Source organism: Rhinoderma darwinii, chromosome 5 (assembly GCF_050947455.1).
Source record: "Rhinoderma darwinii isolate aRhiDar2 chromosome 5, aRhiDar2.hap1, whole genome shotgun sequence".
Classification (NCBI taxonomy): Eukaryota; Metazoa; Chordata; class Amphibia; order Anura; family Rhinodermatidae; genus Rhinoderma; species Rhinoderma darwinii.
In genome coordinates, this window is record NC_134691.1 from 303,493,848 (window position 1) to 303,519,417 (window position 25,570).

At 39.8% G+C, this 25,570-nt stretch overlaps 1 protein-coding gene across 4 annotated transcripts in view; it reads left to right on the forward strand.

Moving 5' to 3' along the window:
- Nucleotides 1–25,570, forward strand: part of DPP6 (dipeptidyl peptidase like 6) — a 1,261,161-nt gene that overhangs the window by 1,126,934 nt on the left and 108,657 nt on the right. For all 4 annotated transcript variants that reach the window (XM_075827374.1, XM_075827376.1, XM_075827372.1 and 1 more), the window contains exon 7: nt 18,273–18,360. In XM_075827374.1, coding sequence (XP_075683489.1) covers nt 18,273–18,360 — 88 coding nt within the window. The remainder of the gene's footprint in view (nt 1–18,272; nt 18,361–25,570) is intronic.

The following is a 25,570-nucleotide window of genomic DNA, read 5'->3' on the forward strand; positions in this document are numbered from 1 at the left end:
GTATTACAGGAGGCGTGCTGGATAATATTAAATTATTTCATTTATCCTGGACTTTATTTTCTCCACGTTACTATTAATAGATCCTGGAAGAGTTTTCTTTATTTTATTTTTTTTATTCATTTGCTTTATCGGTATAATATATAAAATGCTAAAATGTGCTGAAACTTTTCTGGGAAAAAGGATAATAGAGGCTATTAAATGATCTAACTATTTTCCTAAGGCCTCATACCCACTTCAGTTTTTTTCATCAGGGTGCTATCCGTTTTTTCAATTGATAGCAACCTGACACATTCATTTCAATGGGGCCATGCACACTTCTGTTGTTTTAACGGAACCGTGCGGCCGTTCCGTCAAAAATAGTGCAGGTCCTACTCCTGCCCGTCTTTGAGGGAACAGTAAACCTACAAAAGGACCTCAAAATAAGGTACAACAGGACAGAGGAGAAACCCCAAGCCAACTAGGAAAACAACCTATAAGCGCACGAGCGCCAGGGACATAACATCCCAGTAGAATCTGAAAGTAAATACCATGGATAATAGGAAAATATATACTTTTATTAATGTATCACAATACATGGTATAACAATATCAAATGTATTAAAAGACTGTATATGGCGGATCATATATCAAGAGGAGTAACAAAGCGGTAAGTATGACAAAATACCATGGGAAGCACAGAAAACATAACCAAAAAATCCCCACATCTTAATGCGACCATACCAAAAGCACAGATGACAAGAATAACAGAGAAAGAGAGACTCTATATCGATGTGAATGAAATACCCACATGGAAAGAGTGCATGTCATAAATCTGCAAGGAATGAATAGCGTGCTTTACACATCGACATATTAGGTGAACATAATATTGAGAACATAACTCATGCAAATACCTGTCGACTTCATGGAAGCAGGAGATGAGGGGAAATGGCACAGGAACGCCTCGACGCGCGTTTCGCCCACGACCGGCTTCGTCAGGAGGCTACCGTATATACAGGACCGGGGGTTTATATACCGCCATATGTAAACCGATCATTGATTAATTCATTGGTGGCATCTGTGGGGTGCACGTATGGACGGCGCTCGCAGGCCATGATGCGAGCAATGCATCATCAGAAAGCGCCATGCTGTCTGCGGTGTGATGATGCGTCTCACGGCATGAGACGCACGTCACCATAGTAACGCAGACAAACAGAGTGAGGCACCCTGAGATACAGTGCCCACAGCGCATGCGCCGGAGAGCGTCTGGTACACATATACCAGCAGAGACCATCAGGGAATACAGGAAAGAGACTATTTTATAGCGTTCATACAAACATTGGCAGAAGAGAAATAATAATGAATAAATAGATAAATAACTATGTGATGAGCAAGCCCAAGAGGAGAATTTTAACAAATATTATAAGTGACCTAAATCGGTACAAGTATATAATAATAAACCTCTATATAGTATATGTATCACTAAATGGTATTTTGATACAGAGTTCATCACAGACATAAACCAATTAAATAAATATATAGACACATGAAATATAAAAATAAATATAAACTAAAACAAATAATTTTTATGTATAAAATAAATATGAATAAATATATAAATTAAAATGAAAAATGAAAAATAATAGATAAAAAATAAATAAAAAATAATAAAAAATAAATAGACTGAGAACAAGTATGTACCTACAAATAAATAAAACAACAAAGAATAAAGTGGAACATAGAAACAGAATGAATTAATCAATGATCGGTTTACATATGGCGGTATATAAACCCCCGGTCCTGTATATACGGTAGCCTCCTGACGAAGCCGGTCGTGGGCGAAACGCGCGGCGAGGCGTTCCTGTGCCATTTCCCCTCATCTCCTGCTTCCATCATGTCAACAGGTATTTGCATGAGTTATGTTCTCAATATTATGTTCACCTAATATGTCGATGTGTAAAGCACGCTATTCATTCCTTGCAGATTTATGACATGCACTCTTTCCATGTGGGTATTTCATTCACATCGATATAGAGTCTCTCTTTCTCTGTTATTCTTGTCATCTGTGCTTTTGGTATGGTCGCATTAAGATGTGGGGATTTTTTGGTTATGTTTTCTGTGCTTCCCATGGTATTTTGTCATACTTACCGCTTTGTTACTCCTCTTGATATATGATCCGCCATATACAGTCTTTTAATACATTTGATATTGTTATACCATGTATTGTGATACATTAATAAAAGTATATATTTTCCTATTATCCATGGTATTTACTTTCAGATTCTACTGGGATGTTATGTCCCTGGCGCTCGTGCGCTTATAGGTTGTTTTCGTTTTTGAGGGAACAGCCTCGGTCTCTGCATTGATTTTGGTCCGTGAAACAACGGACTGCACACGGAAGCCATCTGTGTGTGGCCCGTGTTTGACGGAACCGTGCATGAAGCCTAAGAATAAAAAAGGCTCTAACAACTAACAGGATATTACGTGGGTGTAGTTGTTATTCCATGCAGGCGCGTAGCAATAATCAGGATAATGAGGAAAACAAGGAATTGTAAACCAAACATAATCAAAGTAATAAGGTTGCCCGTACACGCAGGAAACGTGCTTGTGGTAGTGTGCCACACAGCCAAGAATAGGTTTTCCAGCGATTTGACGCATTTTGTTTGGTTCAATATGATTTAGCTCTACAAGCCACAATGCAAAACCGTATCAATTTACAGTAAATCGTGTGCAGTCTTGCAGAGCGGCTCTTGCCCACGCTGCATGCTACAGCCGCTGCATGTATGGGAAACCCAAAATAGGGTGGTTGGACTGCAATACTCAGTAAAAGATTACCAAGTATGGGGTTATTTAGTTTGGAAAAAAGGTGACTAATATCAAAGGTCAATTCAGAGATCTGCCTAAGGACAGGATCACACACAGTTTTTATGCAGGTTGTTTTTGCAGTTTTTGGCCAAATACAGAAGTGGACAACGAAGAAAGTCTTTTCTTTATACCTTTCCTTCCATTTGGATCCTCTTCTGTCTTTGGCTGATGAAACTGAGCTAAAAACTGCATCGAAACAGCGTGTGTGATCCTGGCGTAATGATCAATTTACACGCACGTATATTCCCAGATTTATTGCAGAAAATCTGCGACTGTCCCATTCATCTGAATAGGGCCTGCAAAAATCCATGTGTTTGCTGCAGAAACTATTTCTGCACCAAATCTGATGTATGTGAATATAACCTAACGCTAACAAGAGGGCTTTATCTAAGTCAACAGGAAAGGAGGTTTCTACAATCATTAAGGAGGAGATTCTGTACGGAAAGAGCAGTGAGACTAAGGAACTCTCTGCCAGAAAAAGTTGTTATAGTGAATTAATTGGAAGAGTTTCAAAGGGGTCTGAATGCCTTTCTTGAGTGTAATAATAGCTTACTAGATGACTAGATATGTGTAGTGAATCTAGGAATTTATTCTGAATGACATATTTGGAGACAAAGGAATATTTTCTTTAAAGAGGCTCTGTCACCAGAATATAAGTGCCCTGTCTCCTACATAATCTGATTGGCGCTGGAATGTAGATAACAACAGTGGTTTTTATTTTGAAAAACGATCAATTTTTAGCAAGTTATGAGCAATTTTAGATTTATGCTAATGACTTTCTTAATAGACAATTGTGCATGTTTCTACTTTTTTACCAACTGGGTGTTGTAAAGAGAAGCGTATGATGGTGACCAATCAGCGTCATACACTTCTCTCCATTCATTTTTAGCAGTAGTCGCAACACATACTCCCATATTAACATTACCGAAGTGTCTTGGGAGTGAATAGACATCACCTCCAGCTAGGACGCGATGTCTATTTACCACTCCCGACACTACGGTAAAGTTTCTGTGAAAGACAGCACACTTGATCTCGCGAGTGATGAATAGACATCGCGTCCTGGCTGGAGGTGATGTCTATTCACTCCCAAGACACTTCGGTAAAGTTAATATGGGAGTATGTGACTGTCCATATGTAGACAGTGACCTCAGGGGTTACCTCTAGGAACAGAATCCCTGGCCAGAGCGTCAGCAATGGGGATTCTGCTCCAGAGGTGCCATTTATGTCACTGTCCATATTGGGCTTAAAGTAGCGCTGTGCCCAGGGAGTCCTCGGCGAGCGGAGGAGCTCCCTCTGCTCCTCCGCTCTGAAGTAATGCTGACGGTTCCCTGTTTCAGCATTGGGTTCAACTGTAGGGAATTCAGCTGTAGTTTCTTAGGCCTGATTCAGATGAGCGTGTCCGTTTTGCATCCGGAAAAAAACGGACCATATTTCATGCATTTCAGTTCCAAGTGGATCAGTGTGCTTTCCGTGTAGCATCAGGTGTTCCTGTTTCTTTTTTTTCTCATCATTTCTTTAGCAACTGGTGTGTGAAAAACACGGACAGCACACAGATGTTGTCTACGTGCCGTCTGTGTTTTTCACGCAGCCATTGACTTCAATTGGTGACGTGGTCCGGGAAAACGGACCGGAATAGGACATGCAGTGAGTTTCTTGCAATGGAAATACACTGAGTTACATGGGTCCGTGTGCTGTCCGTTTTTTTAACGGATAGCACACGAACGTATAATACGCTCGTATGAACCAGGCCTTGCTTAGTGTGCCTATTATTACAAAAATAAATCACTATCACTTCTTAAGCAGCTGTAGAAGTATAATCCATCCAGAAATGTTGAGTCTAACCTTAATATTTTGGGTCTTCTTCCTTTCCACTACGGTTTTCTTTGAATAATAACTTTCTCTCCCCATGTTGCTGGGTGGGCAGCTCGTGTTATGTAAGAACTGTGCTGTGTGCTCTGAGCTAATCAGATATTTCATTCTTGACACCTCCCAAACATTTACAGAGAGCCAGCAGGAAGGTAATGGGGGCTATATGCTAATAGAAGGTGAGGAGGATGCCACTTTCTACTAATTAAAGATATTTGAAGGTTAAATGTATTCACATGTACTATTGATTTATGCAAATTAAAATTGATAGGTATGTTTTCTGCTTCATTCTGTGTGTATGCTAAAGGAGTTGTCTCATCTGGACAACCTCTGTCAATATGCCCAATTAGGTTATATGTAAATCATATAGAGGGGTCCTCCGCTTAGGAACCCCCCTCTATGTGCCAAAACTATGTAAATGTGAATCCCGCTCTGGCAGACCCGGCACATCTTTACATTACATAGACGGCTATTCATTTGAATAGACGGCATATAATGCTACATTTCCCCTGTAGCGGTAGAGGGTGAGAAAAGCCACGCCCACAGCGATCAGCTGATTGCCGCATCGGCTTCTATTTTAAAAGGGGTTGTCTTCCTAAAACAACCCCTTTTAAAACATATATGAGATGAACTATTGTGGATGCAAAACACAAGTGCTTCCCTTTATTTAGCTTAATTGTAGTATCATAATTCTGTTCCGAAATATGAAAAATAATCTCATTTGTATGTGAAAATAAAGTCTCCCCCACGACAATTCAGTGTGACTGTCATCAACAGGCCGATGCAGGGGCAATTCTGGTCCAGTAGTATATCATGGGGGATGCTTAGTGCTCAGTGCCTCCCAGCTACATGGATTAAATCAGGCAATCAGTGGGGGTCCATATTGAACTAATATTAGTCCTCGTCTATTATGTTTTTAATGTGTTCATTTATTTTAGAGTGCAGATGCTGCAGATCTTTTGGCTGTTGTCATCACATGCAAATATCTACCTAAGGTTTAGAGTTATTGCATAAAGTGCAACATCAATCTAATTATCTATAGAATCTGTTGATACTGTCACATGCTGTTTATGCATTATCATATATCAGAATACATCAATGCTATTATAAGAACAGATCAGTATATAAAATGCATGCATTTCAATCCTACATTGATCGTTCATGAGCAGCCAATGTTTATTTTAAATACTAATAAGCATCAAGTGCATTGTATGCAGTGACAGCACGGCATACTATCTACATAATGCGCTTATAGTAATAAAAGGGTAAAGAAATTCAGCGGATCCGCTCATCAGATTGGACTCATCACCAAAACATCTCATTACCAGGGTTATTTACCTTTTACATTCATAAAAAGGCTGAGTAAGCTCTGCAGGACAGAGAATAAATGCTGTTTTGCTAGCTAAAATTTTTGCCTTTGTTGTCTGGAATAAAGAAGCTTCAAAAGAAGGCAAACAAAATGAGTGATGAAAAGCCTTGCTAGGTACTTAAGTGTCTTCTATAGTGTGTGCAGTGACATGTAGTGATATGAAGCGCAGTGGAATAACATCTACTATAGTCAACTAGAGTGCTCTGTGGAGCAGCGCGCTCTGAAATTCAATAGTATGCGGTTAGGGCATGATGCAGCACGTGTCAATCTCACCGGCGTGTGTCGTACAGTAAAGAAGTTACTTTCACCGGTGGGAATTATAGACATATGTTGCATTTCTGTAACGCTTTGCACTCTTTATGGGTTTTTGCTTTGTTTTATTTTTTAAATTTGCCAAAACTAGGATTGGATCAGATAACATGGAGTATAATGTTGTGGATTTTTGGTGTGGATGCTGCTATGGACTCTGCCAAGGCTGTTTTAGCAAATACTTGCATTCCCCATAAAATAACAGTTCCACTGTTATTCCTCCTAGAAATGTATGAATACATTGACAAGTGGGTATAGTCATTCCTCTTGTCAAAGCGACACACACTGTCCAAACACTGGTTATAGTGTCAGAGAGTGTGTAGGGACACATCCTATTGGTAAGGCAAATGGTAATGCCCACTTGCCAATATGTTTATATATTTCCAGGAGGAATAAGAGAGGAATGGCACCACACAGAAATTAAGGAAGAGATGTTCCAGCCTTGTTATTTCATGAAGAATGCAAGTTTTTACTAAAACAGACATGTAAGGAGAGCTGACAGCTCGTCATTAAATCCATCCCATTATCAAAGTGACACCAAAACCATGCCCCTTAGACACACATCATTAAACAGAAACACATATTATTGAACAAGCATACAAAGTCTATAGATACATGACAACAGAGGCCTTGTTCAGTACTTCTAGCATAGAACTACCACCACATGTATGTATCAGGGTGCAGTCACGTGTGGCATATTTGCCTTGTATTTTGGCAGCATCAAAATACGCTGTAGAGAACTATACAATGTCCAATAAGAAAAATATCCCGCAAATCAGAGAGATTTCGCAACTTCTTGCGTTGCAGAATATATTTTCCATAGGCTTACAAATATGCCTTGTGTGACTGCACTCTTAAAAGGACAAACAGACTAACGGTATAGATACAGTGCAAGAGAAACAAACTATACAGTCTGAAATCTACAAGCTTCTACGAGTACAGTTTCCATTCTTACTTCTCTGGATAACAGTCACCTTGTATATATCATATAGAAGGACTCGGAACTATGAAGCGTACCAACTCTGATAACGCATAGAAATATTTAAAAGTCAGGTTATGTGAGCCTCTCACCACTTCAGATGGGTGCGTAGTCTTTATTATTGTTTGTTTCCCATTCACGGTGTTCCCACAAATATGGGTGCTCTTTTCCTATGTTGTTGCTTTCACGGATCCCTCCAGGAGGCATCATCCAGTTTTCTTTTGTGTTGGCTGTCACAGTCGATGCGTCCCACTGTATGATGCTATTACATCTGCGCCTACTGCTCCAATCCCGGATTCCCTGTTGACACTTCTATACAGAGAATTTAGAGAAAAAGATAACAAAGGACCACGTGGAACCAGGTTGGAAATGCTTCCTGCACTTTAATTTTATACTTTAGAGATGAGCGAATCGATTCTACATGAACCAAATTTGTTGCAAATTTCCCAAAAGATTGGATTTTAGCAAATCCGAAGCTTTTGAAAATCATCCCGCATGAGTCACTCCAAATGGCTACGTGAATCCGGGCTGGAAAAACTTAGGACAAGTAATTTTACGGTTTTGCGGCTTTACAAACTGGTGACATCAATATTTTTTGGGGCGGACCCATGAATCCTGATGACACACGGATGCACAACTAAACAAATGGACCGCAACAGATCTATGGTTTTGTGACTCGTAAATCCACTACGGTTGAATGGTGCATGAGGCCTGAGTTGAGGTAAACACAAGATTAAAAATAACTTGTATTAATGCACATGTCATAATTTTGCAATAAAACAATTGATACCCAGTTCAATATTCAGAGAACCTAAATTTGTGGAAATGCTGTGAACATGAAACAGAAAAGAGCGAGGACCATAAACCCATATGAAGTGGTAAGAGGTTCACAAAACCTGACTTGATGCAGGGTTGCCCCTAGCCTATTGTGCCTCAGTCCTATAAAGTAGTAGAATGTATAGATATGTACACATGTACAGTGTGGTAATAGGTTGTTATTCTTTGTATTGTAATGGTTTGCCAGTATGATCTTCTATTCACAGCACATGCTTTTAAGGAATATGGCATAGCTAATGATCAGTGTCAAGTTGCACCTAGCTTTATTTTTTTTAAAGGAAAACATTAGTAAATCAGTTGCCTTTTTCTTAGGGCTGATTCAGACGGCCGTGAATTGCGTCCGTGCAGGTCGCGTGGTTTTCACGCGGCACGCATGGACCAATAGAAGTCTATGGGGCAGTACAGACAGTCCGTGCTTTTTGCGCAGCGTTTGTCCGCTGCGTAAAAAGCACGTTCAATATCTCCGAGTATTTCGCGCGTCACGCACCCATTGAAGTCAATGGGTGCGTGAAAACCACGCAGGTCGCACGGAAGCACTTCCGTGCGAACTGCCTGTTTCGCGCAACAGCTGTCAAAAGGATGAATGTAAACAGAAAGGCACCACGTGCTTTTCTGTTTACAAACATCCGAATGGCGTGTCATAATGATGGCGGCTGCGCAAAAAGCACGCCTCCGCGCATCATATGATGCTGCCTCACGGAGCAGGTAAGTGGCTTTTGCGCAGGCAAAACGCTGCGTGTTTTGCATGCGCAAAAACGCCACAGTCGTCTGAATCAGCCCTTATAGTAATGAAAATTATTGCAGCTATTGGAAAAGGTGTCAGGGGTTTTCCTAAATGTGATGTTCATAGCAAACGTCATTATTTTTAATGCTGTTATACCATAAAGAGATCATTGTGTTAATAAATCTGCCCCAATGTTTCTAAGGTGTAGTCCAGGATTTTATAACAGTAAAGGATAAAGAGATAAACAGTTCTCGATTTTCCATGAATTTATACTTATTTAGTCAAGCAATTATAGATGCTCTGGGACCGCACATATTTCACTTTAACCACTTGGTGAGTACGCCGCCAGCCGCCTATAATGTGGGGTTTCTCGAGTGGTCCCCCTTTAAACAAACACAATCACAGACAAGAAGAAATTTGAACAGTTATCTTTACTGAATACACAACTGTTATTACAGTGTGAAAATGTTACTAGAACAGTTTAATAGTTAAACTTCCTTTCACTTCTTCCACAGGACTCTTGCTAGTCCTCCTGAGACTACACCCCAATTGAGTTACTTTACACAGTTCCCCACTTCAACCTTGGTTTCCCGCCTTTGTCATACATCATTCTCCCTCTATCTGCACTCTGTAAATTCCTTTAAATTCATTTTTACACATTCTTGCCCACTAGTTTACGCTTTTCTATCAAATACTTTAAACCCCACCCCCAATTCACTCCAGGACACCATCATCCAATATTCACTGAAACACGCCCAACCTGCACTTCTCATGGAAAGTATCCAGACCCTACCCAGGTCTCCTCCCCACTAGGTCCCTGCTCTCAAGGGTCATCTACTGCTACCTACTACTATCTACTTTACAGTAATCCAGCCTTTCCCATGACAAAAATTACTAGGCCATGTTTTGGGCCTCCAGGGCAACCAGACCCACTGTAGCGTATATCCAGCCCCACCTATTCAGGAAACACTCTAAACTCCCCTATTAGGCCCACTACCGACTTTTTCTGGGTTTGAGCACAGTGCTGCTCATTCCCACCTGGTCCCCACTCCTGGGCTGACTATCTCTATAGTCCCCCAGCAGACTCTCTCAAAGCTACCATGCCAGCACGGAAAAACGTGCAATTGTACTCAATAGGCCACGCCTCTCTCCGTTCTTGACTATAAATGTATTTTTATAGTTCAACGTCTTCTCCGTGACTCCTCCTGCTGCACTACACACCAAAGCAGTCTCTGCCTCCATTCCACACAGGCCTATACCACCCTATGGCATCCACCTTCAGAAGATGCAGCCTCCAGCTTTTCTCTGCCCTCTTGCAGCAAGACAAGCCCGCTTTGATAACCGGATCTCCAGCACACCTCGATCTGTATTTTACACGGTTCTCCTGCTCTCTCTCGTTTAGGTTCCAAACCTTCTCTATCCGTTCTCCTTCAGCCCACTAACTAGCTTCCCAGTGGCTGTATTCAGACCTACTCCTCTTTCTCTCCATTTCCCTCTGCACTCCATGTGGCTCAACCACACACTTGCTGCACTTCCTGAAGTCAGCACAGTGAGCAATACATCTCAGCATCACATCTATATTATTCAAGCAGCTTGCCATGGCAGCGCTGCAGGATATTGTAATTTGCCGTCCGGGCAACCTGCAAAGCAAAAGGGAGGAAGACCACACATATACAATATATACAGCCAAATATATACATATGTACAGGACAACATCAACCACACCACTGTAGAGTTTCTTAGATAACCCAATGAGTCCAATTAAGATGACAGGCAACTATTTACAAAGGATACGTGCCAGCCCATAGCCTGCAAATTAAGGATTTGCTGTTCACCCTCTTTATACGACCCGCGGCATCTAGGCATAGACTGAATGGAGAGGTGGCAAACTTGCCTAACTCCCATAGGAATGACTTGTTAGTACTACAATGAATACTAATGACAATTACCAGTACCACCAATAGAAGTGACAATTAACAGTGGCAGCATAAATAATGTCTATGCCCACTACCCTAATAGCACCGTACAGAGCGAGATAATATAAATTGTGTATACAGTGCCCAAGCCATGTAGAGTTCAGTTAAAATGTGCATATATTAGCCAAAAGGTCTGATATTACCCAAACTCACCTGGTGCCACAATTGAGTGCAGAGAAGAGCCAGCCATCCCTTTACACTAGTGGTGCACATGCCACAGCTCTAGATTTGCCCCTGCCATCTGACACCACTGCATTTGGATGCACTTCATACATGAATCTCTCTGCATGCAACACAAGTCTAAAATAAAGTGAGAGTATTTTCATTCTAGATTAAACAAATGTAATTTTTGAAAACCAGCAAACTTCTTAAATTACTAGTAGGCACCCTATTTTCTATTCTCTGTTTTTGCTCTGTTTGTTTGCTTTCTTCGCTCTCTTTCTGTTTACTAGCCAAGTTAATTGTAGCATTCTGGTAAAGCATCAGAGAATGCATAAAGATTATATTCCATGAGATGAGCACTGCCGGCTTCAGAAATCACCGATTATGCATGAATGTCTGCTAGGTTTCAAAAGGAATAATTGCATCTATTTTGCTGTGTAAATTGCTGAAAAACACATTTAACTTTTGTGTGCCTCTGCTGATCCAGCAGGTAGGCAACTTTAACAGTTACTGCCATACAGCTTAACCTTCTCATAGGTGAAAGAAGACACAGCCTGAAATATGCTAACCTGGAAGAGCATTTTGTAAATTTATGCAAATTTTTCCTAGTTAAATAATAAAGGAATGGACTGTGACCTGTGGCTAAGAGAGGTCACTGGCTAAAGGATTACTTTCTACATTGGCTTTCTCTCATATTATTCCACAAACCTTGACAAGATTTAGCCATTTCCGGGCCACCCAGACATTCAAAAGATAGAAACACAGTCCATCCAGGGCTTTCTGGGTGGTGTGACAGTGAGAGGGGCAGATAGTTCAATTGAAACATATTTTCTCATGTGAATTCTTATCTATAAACATAATGCCATTGCTTTCTCTTGTAGGTTTGCGAACAATAAAATATTAGTAAGAATGTGCCCTGGCTATTGCATAACATAAATTAAGAAATGCACTGGGTGGCAACTGCAAATCTGCATAGTCCTATATTTTCTACTCTTGTCACTGGATCTTCCGTAGGCTTTAAATAATGTAAGGCGATTGTCAACCAATCATCTCTGCCCCACCCTGCAGTTTTCACACTGCCTGTGACATGCATTCTGCTGCACAGGGCACAGTCTGCACCCTCTCTTGTGCTTTTTCCTGGGCTTTCAACCTGTATCTATGGCTCTCCATCATCCTAGTGAGAATTTAGATTCTCTGTAAAACTATAGCTTCTGGCAGATGCCACACCTTCCTATGTGACACCTGGGCTTGACATCATGGGAGATGTAGTTACAAGGACACATGGTGCAAATACAGCCTTAAAGGAGTTGTGTCACCACAAACATTTATGGCACATTCAAAGGATACTGTATGCATAAATGTCTGATGGATGCGGGTCCCACCTTTTGGACCCACACCAATCTCTCAAACAGGACCCCCTGATCCCTGTGCTGCCTCGTACAGGCCAAGCATAGATGCACGGAAGAACGGGAATGCAGAAACAGCATAGCTAATATTGTGACATAATCCCTTAAACAAATATTGCCTTAAAACTTCTTAGATTTCTTGTATGTTTGCAACAGCTTTGGCTATGCTAGTAATCCTGATCTGATTTCTATAAACTACCAGCACATCAGTAGTCTGATAATCATATAGAAATGTTATTAGATCTGGATGTGTAGTGCTGTTATTTTGGTTGCATCTGCTAGTTACAAATAAAAAACAGTTATATCGATGGGTAAGGCCAGAGCAACATGGAGACTTTTTGTAGCGCAACTGATTAATTTTAACTCAAGCTACGGCTGCAGTTAGTTCAAAGGAATACATTGAGTTGCATACGATCTTCTGGACTGCAGCTGTTACTAAATAGTTAAAATAAATCAGTAGCTCTACAAAAAGTCTCAGTGTAACCCAGGCCTAACATTTTTATGATTTGTCAGATAGGCTGTCAGCAAAACCTGAAGCAGTTGGGCCAAACAGGTAGAACCTTGGTGAATACTAGTGGGTCTTGTATGACTAACTTTAGTCATTGCATTGGACTAAATCAATCAGTGCAAATTTGATCAATTCAGCATGGATGACAGCTCCTTAGACAACAGGACCAGTCATTTCTATATAATGATCACATTGCTTGCTTATCTCCGCTACTGGGCCCCAATGTTTTGTAAAAATTTGAAGCATTAATCTAACATAGAAAAATCAGAACCAATGATTAATGAGGGGCTTATAATAACACCCTTAAGGTCTGTTTTTCATGATAAGCCATACCAACAACATTGCAGTTTCAAAGTGATGCCATTTATATCAAACTTACTGGAAGTTTTAGTTAAAACATTTCCTCCCATGCTAGAAGAACTTTTGCTCTATCCTCAGTAATGCACATAAACCTACAAATAGAATGAGTGAATATCAGTAATTGACAATGGACTACACGTACGTGACATAAAAACGAAGTCCTTGCATTATTTCATATTACAATGCTTTGTCTACCAGTTCGGATTTAGTTCCAGTTTAGCTGCTGAAGACAAAGAAAACATGAGATACAAAACATTCCCTTGATTATGATGACAGAGTAATGTCTAGTTCTCACTGAGCAGATGGTGATTGTGTGTCCAAAGCTTTACTTACAATGAGGAACATATTTCTTTGAATTGTGCTTGTCTGGTTGATGGGCTGAGCAGGAATGTACAGCTTTAGATTCTAGTTAACCCTCTGACATCTACTACATTTCCTCCAATTGTTCTACGATTCCGAAGTGTTCCAGCTTTAACATTCCCGCTTGATGGGAAATCTGATGAGCAGCTGTGTCTTATTTCATGATGAGACTGTGGCATGAAGTTGACTCCTGATATAAGTTAAGATTTATCTAACTGTAAGAAAACTCCAGAAGTTGGATATAAACTGATAAATCTCAATTATTCCAAGTTTCTGTTTCGAACATGATATAGACTTCTCATAAAGAGGTTTCACTGCAGAATGTAGAGGCATCAACCTTAAAGGGGTTATCTGGGAAGTTACATCTTTTTCTTAGGGGCTGCAAATGAAAGAAATGAAACAAAAAAGCAGTACTTACCTATCCTTGTTCCGGCAATCCAGCGCTGTCGCTTCGGCGGCATTCCCGGGTGCTTGTTTACATGCACATAGCATGTAACCAATGCAGCTTTTCAGAGGGCTCAGCGGGGCTCTCTGCTGACGAATCATATTTCTGGCATAATGCCAGAAATACAACATACAACATGTGGCCGATGCACCCTGCTGAGCCCTCTGATTGGCTGCATCGGTCAAATGCTACGTGCATGTAAACAAGCACTGGGGCTGCCTCCGGAGCGACAGTTCTGGATCGCCGGGGGCAAGGATAGGTGAGTAATACTTTGTTGCTTTATTTATTTAATTTGCAGACCCTAAAAAAAATAATTAACTTCCCGGATAATCTCTTTAACCCAGGTAGTGTACGTACCATAGTAACGGACTATCCAGCTTCTAGGGTGGCCCTGTAGAAAAGGGGCCCAGACTAGGTTGGCTGCTTCCCTTAAAGGGCAATGAGAGCCTGTGTAGGGATCCTCTCTCCACAGGGTTTACAAACAAGTGTTTGGGGAATTAACCCAAGAATGGGGGAGATGGTGGCAAACATTCCTCCTTTTCCAGTTGGTTCAAAGTGTGGTGGTGCTAATGTCATCATCAGCACCAGAAGGTAGCCCCATTTTAATTTTTGCTGTGGGGCCCCCTCACCTCTGTCTATGCCATTGGCCTGAACCGTTTCACCTGGGAGATATGTATATGCTCTTGAATTTAGCCAACACATGGGTGAAGTAACCTGGGCTTCGTAAAGTAATGGACATAAAACAAGATGGATTGATATTGCAATGTGTATGAAATAGCTCAATGCCGTACGCTCTAAATTCAGACTGTTGTTGACTATTAATGATTTTAGAACATACTGTTGGAATATTACTTCTACAGAACGTATAATATGGTCAGTTAAGAGATATTTAACATGTGGGTTGTCTCTTGGATGAAGCAGGAGGATCTGGCACTGTAAGCTTCAAAGTCGTTGCCATAACATAAAACATGAAAAACACCGTACTAACTTTTTATGACTGTTGATTCACATCATCAGGTATTTTCTGCTTCAGAAATAATGGTTTCAAATCCAACCATTATGGTAACTTGTCAGGGAGCCTCTTGTGTGTCTGAAAGTGCCTCTCTCCATAATCACAGCTTCTAACAAAGGTTCAGTGAGTCTGAAGAATTCTCCAGGGGACAAATTAACCTAATTCACTGCAAATCTCAAATCTGCTGAATTGATCCTCCCATATTATAAGTGAATATATCTAAAAATATCACTTCTCAATTGATTCTCCAAGATGTGAATCAGCATGATTCTATGCTAATCTGAAATAAATTCATTTTGCTGACTCTGATCTTTAACTTTGTGAGATGCTAAAAGTTTTACACCAAAAATGTGCAGATGTAATTAAAAGCCTTGTAGAAGAAATAGTCTTATTTAAACAGGAAAATATCTATGTTTCTCAGTTCTAAAAATACCATCAGCATACAAATATATATTATGCAGGTGCACCCGAGCTGATAAAATATCCACTATACCCTGACAGCCTGATACTCACAGTGATAGTTTGATATTCTACAACCATTGATCTATAAGACTCCAGCTGTTGCAAAAATACAAAACAAAAAAACAACTCCCAGTATTCTCTGAGAGCAACAATTCCGCGACCACTGGTCTACACCAATAATTGTTTGTCAGAGTATGGCGGGAGCTGGTTCAGAACAGCTGGAGAGCCCCTGGTTGGAGACCACTTGTAGAGTGATCAAACTATCACTTTGTTAATTATGAAAATCTAACTCCACTAGTATAATGTGTAAGATGCAGAAGGGGCCACTAGTAGTCCATACTGGAAAAGAAAGACTTCCATGACAAAAGGCTTTATTCACAAATTTTTTTTTTTCTTTACAGTCACTTTTATAGTTAAATATAGTCAAATTAACTTAACCTTAAAGGGGTCTTCCACTACCGGGCAACGGATAACCTATCCACCAGATAGGTCGTCAGTTCATGATCTGTGGGGGTCCGACACCCGGACCCCGCACCGATCAGCATCTTCGGCTGCCTCCGGTCCCCGGACGTACATGCCGGAAGCAGTTGGTACAGGTCACGGAATAGCAGCCGAGCTGCAGTACTGTGCCTCTGTGAATAGGAGCAGAGCTGCAGTTCTGCAGCATGGCCCCTATGCTATATACGGAGCCAACTGCTTCCGTCTCCATACATCGCATAAAGTGCAATAACATCCAGTGCTCGGAGGCCACCGGAGCCGCTGATTGGCGCAGAGTCCAGGTGTTGGACCCGCACCGATGATATACTGATGACCTCAATGGTTTAACTTCCTTGTTGATTTCAATGGTTTTTGAAACATCAGTTGATATAATGGTCAGAATTATGTATTCTGCTAAGCTAATTTACCCAGTACAAAGAGGTCAATGGATCCATCAGAAATGGAAGCCTTGATGCTGTTGTAAACAACAGATCCTAAGAAGTGCAAGTAGTACTCTATGTGATGTTACTGATACCCATGACGAAATAGAAAATACTGTAGATCAGTGGTGGCAAATCACAATCTACTGGTAAATCTTAGAGCAGATACCAGTGCATCTTGATTTTAAGTCACCAGTGTGTTCTTTTGTGGTCTTCTTCACAGAAATGGACAAATTGACTCTTCTTAGGTTTGGGTTTCATTGTTCCTGACTGCACCAAATCACATGGGAACTTGTGTGGTTTGGCCAACACTATTAGCTGATGTAGCTCACACATGCCGTGACGGCTAATATATGATTGATATCCTACTATTATCTTTTTTTTCTTTGGAAGATTTCCCAACACCATTTTCTTGCACCTGTTGTAGAAATGTCATAGGAAGCCAAGACACCTTTATTAGACTATCAGGGATTTATGTCATCCACTGATAGTGACAAAATATACAGATATAATGATCAATGTATGTTAAGGTCACTATTTGTGACTGGTGACAATCTCATTTTACAGAGTTTTAATACTTATCTGAGAAAGTTCATGCTTCACTCGTCGGTGTAATTGAATCTTGCGCTTTTGAAAGATGAGACATTGACTGGAACTGACAACACTCGTCTGTTTCCTTGTCGGAATTATTAGGTTTAATCATTTTTTCTCTCTACCTTTGCTTGATCTAACATTGTTATAAAACATTTGTTTTAATTATAGCACTTTTTGCACAAGCCTATTTATTATCTTCTTGATCAAATGTGCAATTTTCTTCTATCTCAATGACATGGAAAAATTAAGCACTAAACTGAGATTAGTGACGTGAGAAGAATTAACCATCAAAACGAACATTGCTGTGATTGTAGATAATGAATTTAACTTCTGTCCTTTTTAGAAGTTTACATCGAGCCTGAAGTATTCTGCATACTTAAAGTTGGACAAAAAATATAATAATTTACAATTGATTTTACATTCATGTCATAGTATTGATGATGAAGAAGTTTGACAGGAGAATTCCATGTTCAGAACATGCAATTGTTTTTAACTCTTCGACATGAAATTTTAGTGGATAATTCCACTAAGAATTTCCATATTATTATGTTTCTGTCTGTCTTTGTATTTCTGTTATTTGAACAAGACAGGGCTGGAAAAGCATAGGAGTAGCAAATGGCATCTTGTAAACTCAGGGGCACATATATAAGAAGAGTGTTTTTTCTGAAAATTTAGACCGGTACTGGACATGCACAAAATTCACAACAAAAAAAATACAACTTGGTGGTGGCCGCATCTGGCCACAGACGGAATGAAAAAAATGAAAAAATGACATCTTGCTCTTACTTGGAACAATCTTGCTTGACTCTTTCCGTTACTTCCATAGACTTAAATGGAGAGAACTGCACACATGTGTGTGTGGCCAAATCTCTATTTAGTCGGCAGCTAGATGCACCTGGTGGGCTGGAGGTCAGGCTCCCAAAAGTTGGGGGTTCCAAAGGTCGGACCCCCACCTTTCAAACACTTATGGTATATCCTGTCGGTATGCCCAAAATGTCTATGGTGGGAATACCCTTTTAATGACTGATATTATAAATAAAAAGCTACAGTAGTAAAGTACAATAACAGTCTTTATTATGCGTTATTAATGGCTGGAAAATAAAAATAAAAATAATTTATTTATTTATGATTCCTTTTTCTTTGCAGTAAACTTACAGACTTAAATCCACCGGAAGTAGAAGTAGAGAAAGCATACCTCCAGTATGCCGGATGGGGACCTAAGGGTCAACAACTGGTAAGTAAAAAATGCATAGTTAAAGTGAATTTTTCAGTTTACATATAGAATGAATTGACATAAAAAGTTGAGTAACTTTGTAAATACATTGCATTACTTTTCTTGTACTGATATTGTGTTACAACCTGTAATTTAGTACAGATATGGATTTGCAATTCTTCAGGCTTCAGAGCTGAAATCTCCCAACATTCCTTGCTAACACAATGTCTGCAAAGAATTTTCTGTAATGATTTGCATTCTGGGATTTGTCGTGTTTACTAAAAATATAATATAGAAACAACAAACTTTTCCATTGTATTATTGAAGCTATGTTGTTAGAAATGTATCTAATGTGTTGTACAAACTGTAATACAGCCAGGCACTATATACCCAACATCTAAAACTGGTAGGGCGATTCACCAGAACAGTCAGCAGTAACCACCTGTACACGTGAGACGCTCTATAGCTGCAGTGAGGGCAGGCAGGACATCTTACATTTTGCTGGCATCTATGAAACAGACATTTGTGTTAACCAACATTCAGAATTTCCTTATTAGGGCGGGTTCACACATAGCGGAATTTCACTTAAATTCCGCTGCGGACACTCCGCAGCGTTAATCCGCAGCGGAGCCGTTTCTCCATTGACTTTCACTTTAATTTAGCAGTGTTCGTTTACACGATGCGTACAATTCCGCTGCGGAGCATAGGCTGCGGAGCGGAATTTGGTGTCCGCAGCATGCTCTGTCTGTTGCGGAGCAGTGGCGGACTGGTTGCGGACTCATGGCGGAATTTCTCCATTGACTTCAATGGAGAGTCAAAATTCCGCAATGAAGTCCGCAGATCTTATGTGTGCTGCGGAGCGTATTGTTTTTACTACCATGACATTTCTTCATTCTGGCTGGACCTATGTATTTCTAGGTCTACAGCCAGACTGAGGAAGTCAATGGGGCTCCCGTAATGACGGGAGCGTTGCTAGGAGACGTCTGTAAATAGTCACTGTCCAGGGTGCTGAAAGAGTTACGCGATCGGCAGTAACTGTTTCTGCACCCGGGACAGTGACTACCGATCTCAATATACATGTATCTGTAAAAAAAAATATAAGTTCATACTTACCGAGAACTCCCTGCGTCTGTCTCCAGTCCGGCCTCCCAGGATGACGTTTCAGTGTAAGTGACGGCTGCAGCCAATCACAGGCCAAGCACAGGCTGCAGCGGTCACATGGACTGGAGCGTCATCCAGGGAGGTCGGGCCGGATGCCGAAAGAGGGACGCGTCACCAAGACAACGGGCGGTAAGTATGAATTTCTTTGACTTTCACTAGGGAAAGTGCTGTCCCTTCTCTCTATCCTGCACTGAATAGGGAGAAGAGAAGCACTTTTCCTGCAGTCCGCAGCGGCCAGTCCGCATCAATTTTCTGCACATTTTGTGCAGATCCGCTGCAGAATCTGCAACGCAGATTCTGTGCGGCATTGATGCGGACAGTTGCGGAGGAATTCCGCCATGTGTGGTCATGCCCTTATAAAATCAATATCTGTCCTTTATTATTTATAAACTGATGCAAATATTTGCTTGGTGTAAACATTTAAATTCCTCAGGGCTGTGAATGATTAAATGTATCCCCTGTTTTTCTCTGCAACATTAAGCAAACATAATGGAGCAGAATAATACATTTCTTGTTGTTTGGTGCCCAATATTGCTGTTGTCATGATATCTATGCAGGGTGCATTACATGGAAATATATCATCTTTGATCTGTTCTCTGGTTGTTCAAAGGTCAAGACAAATATGAGCCATTGGGGTGCTCATAGAGTTGTCACCTTGTTTTTCACAAATATTATCGATCATATTGTGAGTGCAATCTAGCATCCCACTATGCCTTGAGTTCCATCCAGCTCCAAATTAGCTTTTAAAAATCAATTTATGAATACGAGCAGCTCGGAGTAGCAAAAACACACAGACACGTTACTGTATGAAAATGCTTCTACTTTATTCTTATCAGCAATGGATATTTGTAGTCAGACAATAACAAATGACAATAACAAATGAGTCAGAAAGTTTAGATATGGTTTCACAACTTAATTGGCTCTTAGAGGGGCCGTTCCCTCATCTTACCTATTATTGCTGCGTAGTGTTTTGCACAAGACACTATCATTCTCCATTTTACTTATTATTATTGCTGCGTAGTGTTTTGCATTCGGCACTACTGCTTTATAATCCCAGAGCACCTACCTTCTAATATAACTAACTTGTACAGGCATATAAGGATATGAGTATATAAGGTATACAGTAGGTATAAAACACTTTGGAAAAATACATTTCCTTTCACAACATCAATTGTTATGCATTGTTCCAAACCTATCCCCACTCCCCCTCTACTACTGCCCTGTCTATGTGTCCCAGCTATGAACTAGAAAGCCCAAGGTGGACAGTGTTATAGGCCCCTTACCAGAAAGGGTAGTGCGAAATGATTATGGATGAACTGGGGAAAGGATCCTACAGTAATAAAGGATTCGACAAAATAATGGGCCCCAAAAGTTCAGGAGAAAACAATCCCATTTGAAAATGTTTTTTCAACCAATCATTTGCCACTAGGGTCTATTTTTTATGGATTAATTCACAAATAACCTATAAGAATTTATTAGTGATATAATCTGTGTTCACAATGATAACAGCAAAATTAAGGCTAGAATTAAAAGTAATTGCAAGTAGATTGACGGTAGGCCCCCTAAATCATTTGCTCTGGTGGGTCCAAGGTGTGCCAGTTTCACACCGTGGCGAGATTGGATCTGTGGAAGATTACAGCTTTATAAATGTGCTATACTGTTTGTGCACATGTTTCTTTTCGAGAATGTATTTTTTCCATAGTACAGCACTCATTTTAAATTTATCACGAAGAAAATATTTTATATTCGGAAGAAAACTTAAGAACATTTTTGCTGTATGAGGCAGTTTCTTATGGTTGCTTCATTACCGTCACTTCCCTTTGAGTACTGCCAATAGATAGATAGTGACAATCTTGAAAAACAAAGTTTGACATCAACATGAAATATGTACACCTTGTAAAAGTGCTGATATAGCCAAGCTTATAGTCTGATCGTTCTTTCCAAATCATTGGGACTGTTGCGGGGCATGTGACTACTCTAAAAATCTTGATAGATGGAAATGTTGCTGTCTTTGTAAGGGTCATTAACAAGGAAGAAAAATGCTAAACTGACAAAGTAAATGTCGTTTTCTAACTTTCTAATATAGGTTTCATTAAAATGTTAAAATTCAGTCCCTGATCTTTGAGACTGTGGAGGTTACTCCAAATAAAGCAGGAAATGTTCCATTGAAGAATCTGCTGACATGCTGAACATCCCACTGTCCATGTAATTATATGTACGCCAAAATGGTGCTATTAAAAAATACAACTTGGCCCACAAAAAAAAAGTCCTTATACAGCTATGTCGCCGGAAAAATAAAAAAGTTATAGCTCTTTGAATGCGACGATTGAAAAACTTAAAAAATGGCTTGGTCATTAAGGTTTAAAATACCTTTGGTATTGAGGGATTAAAGAGCCACCAATTTTGGTGCCATTTCTTAAAAGACTGTGTCATCTGAGCTCCTCTGTCCGTTAATAATCACTAATGCGGGCTGCATAATTGGGGATGGTAATGTTATAAATTAAAAAACTTTGCTGGCACCAAGCTGCTCAGCTTTTATGTGGCACCAAGTGGCTGTATAAGGGCTACTGCACTGTCGCTGTTTTCTTTTTTCATTACAATTTTTTGTGTCATCATCCCACTTCTTTGGCACCTAATGGTGACCTAACTTCACAGTTTAATGAAGAAAAAAAATGGGGAAAATCCCCATAAATAATACAAAATGTCGCAAAATCATGTTTTTATTTTCAAAGCTGGTCATCTTGCGCCCCACATTTCAGGATATGTTAAGATAAGAGGAAATGTAAGGAAGGACACATATGTACTGCACAAGGTGTTACTACATCAATATTAATAGCCAAAATTAGAAGGATTAGAGTAATGCGAAATCCAGCTCCACACTGATGTCTGATATTGAAGAATGAAAAAGGAGGGTTGCCAGAAAAAAAGTTCATATAAAGTTTAACAAAAAATATAACTAGTAATAATAAAATAAAAATAAAATAAAAATTAATCCCATTTACTGAAGCTTGCATTGCTAACTTATATATAGACTTGATCCCGAAGCAGGGATTTGGTTTCAGTTATAAAACATTAAACCTGTCTTAAAAGGCTCAGCCATCACATTAGCCACGTTGAGGATGGGGAACAGGTCAGATGTTATGTCTAGGTGTAAGTTAGGCTCCCTCAGTGGTGGTCCCTAGATGGTTTGGGAATTCTTGGGCTGAAAAGTTTAGCAACCACTGGATTAGCCATAACTAGTTTCATATAAATTTAGGAATATAAACTTATATAAACTTTCATATAAACTTAGGAAATGCTTTACTCTATACTCACCACAGTAAAAGTTATGAACAATGCAACCTGTCTAGAAGTTTACTATAAGCCACGAGAGAAACAGCCTAGTAAAAATGGTTTGTGAATTAGGAATCAAATCTAGTATTTATACTATACTATAGAAAGCGATGACATATATATATATATATTATATATATGACAGATATATTAGTGATCCAAGTGTTGCTGTGTAGGAGAAAAGTTAAAGGGACCTCGGTTCCTTCATTCTCCAGGATGACAGAGGTCTGTGAGGTTGTAACCCCACTGATAATAGTGTTATGTTATAACCTAATAATATCATATGATGGCAATACTTCTTTAGTGTGTTACCATTTGTGGCATTGCTTGCTTTGTTTTTTGTTACTTACAGTACAATTATTAGTTATTATAAATCTATAATAGCAGTACATTGTATATGATTCTATTGAGGCTCAGTTTGTCAAATTTCCTTATGTGAGATATTATAATGGGCAAAGCGGTTTCTTAGGTTTTCATACCACAAGAGGACACAAATACATGTTCAATATGATATGATACTGCTGAGTATCATGTAGTGTTAATAAGGGCTCATCCACATGACCATATTACAGCTCCGTATTTCATCCCAGTTGTATGGAGCCATAACACAGCACCTATAGAAGAGGTGTACGGAGGTTTTTTCTGTCTAATTTCACATAAATCCAACAGAAAAAATATTGTGGTGTGCTCCATAAGATACCGTATTATGGATCTACTCTATCTCTGAATATCTCTGTAATATGATGTCATACCATAAACCAGCACATGGCCTATGGCACACTAGTACAGTCACAGAAACTCTGCGTACCTCAGTACAAGCTCCATGCTATGTGCATGAGGCCTAATAATGCAGGTTTAGTATGTCAAGGGTGGCTTCTAATGATCACAACAGCTTAAGTGGAAGTCTAACCAATATAAGTTGTTAAATAAAGGTATTGTTTTATTAATGTGCATCTCTAAATATACTGTGAATGAAAGTTTATGCATGCACGGTACAATAAACACGTCTATGTTTTTCTGTACCATATTAAAGGGAATGTGTTGCCAGAAAAACATGTTTTTTTTTTAAAAATTAAACATTTAGTGTGTGGGTGATTAAACATTGTTCAAATTTTTTTTATTTTTTTCACGAGTCAGGAAATATTATAAATTAATTCTAATTTATAATACTACCCATTTTTGGTCACTAGATGGAGCTATTCCCAAAATTGCAGCATTGCAACATTGGGTTAAAAGCCCTCGCTCTAGTGAGCTCTCAGCATCCCCCCTCCTTTATCCTGGCTAGTGCCGGGATAAACGAGGGGTTTGAACGGTGTAACCTCCTACACTGTGTGTCGCCATTTTTTGAGCTAACACACAGTGTAGTAGGTTTACATACAGTAGTAAACACACACAAACACGAACATACATTGAAATCTCTTACCTGCTCCTGCCGCCGCGGCTCCCTCCGGCCCGTCCGCTCCGTTTGCTGCCGCTGGTCCAAGTGCACAAATCCGGAAGCCGCGACCGGAAGTAGTAATATTACTGTCCGGCCGCGACTTCCGGTCCACAGGAAAATGGCGCCGGACGGCGCCAATTTCGAATTGGACTGTGTGGGAGCGGCGCATGCGCAGTTCCCACACAGACGCCGTACACTGAAGTCAATGGGACGGGAGCCGTTCGCAGTCCCTATGGGACTGTGGCTGCCGTATTCCATGTCTGTATGTGTCGTTAATCGACACAGACAGAAATGGAACAAAAAATGGCAGCCCCCATAGGGAAGAAAAAGTGTAAAAATAAGAAAAAGTAAAACACAAACACACAAATGAATATAAACGTTTTTAATAAAGCACTAACATCTTTAACATATAAAAAAATAATTTGTGATGACACTGTTCCTTTAAGCCAAGCTTTGTAATGGAAAGTTACATAATGAAAAAGAATGGCAGGGAGACATTTAAGACAGTTATATTTATTATCCGCAACTCCTGGGATCACTGCTATTAACGTGGAATCATTACCCAGTGATTTACCAGGCAATCAATATTATCTATTGATGGGTTAATTTATTACAGAAGTTCATGCGCTTTGTATCCAAGTAACCATCTGAATTTAAAATAAGATTCTAAATGTGCATTTCCATTTAAAGAAAAACTGGTTGTCTCATATTTTTATTATCACTAGCAATTCTCTTAAAAATTGTGCCAAAAAAAGAAATGTTATCCGGACCAGTCCATGATAAGCTAAAAATAGTTGGAAGTAAATTGTGTGTAGAAACCCAGGGAATCAAATGACTGACGACCCTAGAAATAATGTTGTGTGTTCATAATAACAAACGTCAGACACCAGACTTCTTATTATATACCTCCAAATATATGAAAATGGATTGCATTCCATTAATGCACAAGATTGTTTAGAGTGTCCACTAAATCTAAAAAAAGACAAGAAAAAAAATGTTTTTTTCTGAACTTTGTTTGTGTCCCTTGATATTTAAAATAGAAAGAGAAAGAAGAAATGAGAACTATAGTAAATGACTGATGACGCCCCTCCAATAAAGAGAATGGGGAAATGAGAGCAGTGGGCTACACTTGTCAGGAAGGGAATAGGGACAAGCAGTGTCACTTGCCTCAGGAAGACACCTGTTTGGTGTTGAAACGCGTAGCCCTAAGAAATATCAAAATTCTTTTAAACGAATTCCAGTCTATGTCCTTCATCCAGCAGTGCCCAGATAGCCTAGTTCTTTTAACTTTATTTATGC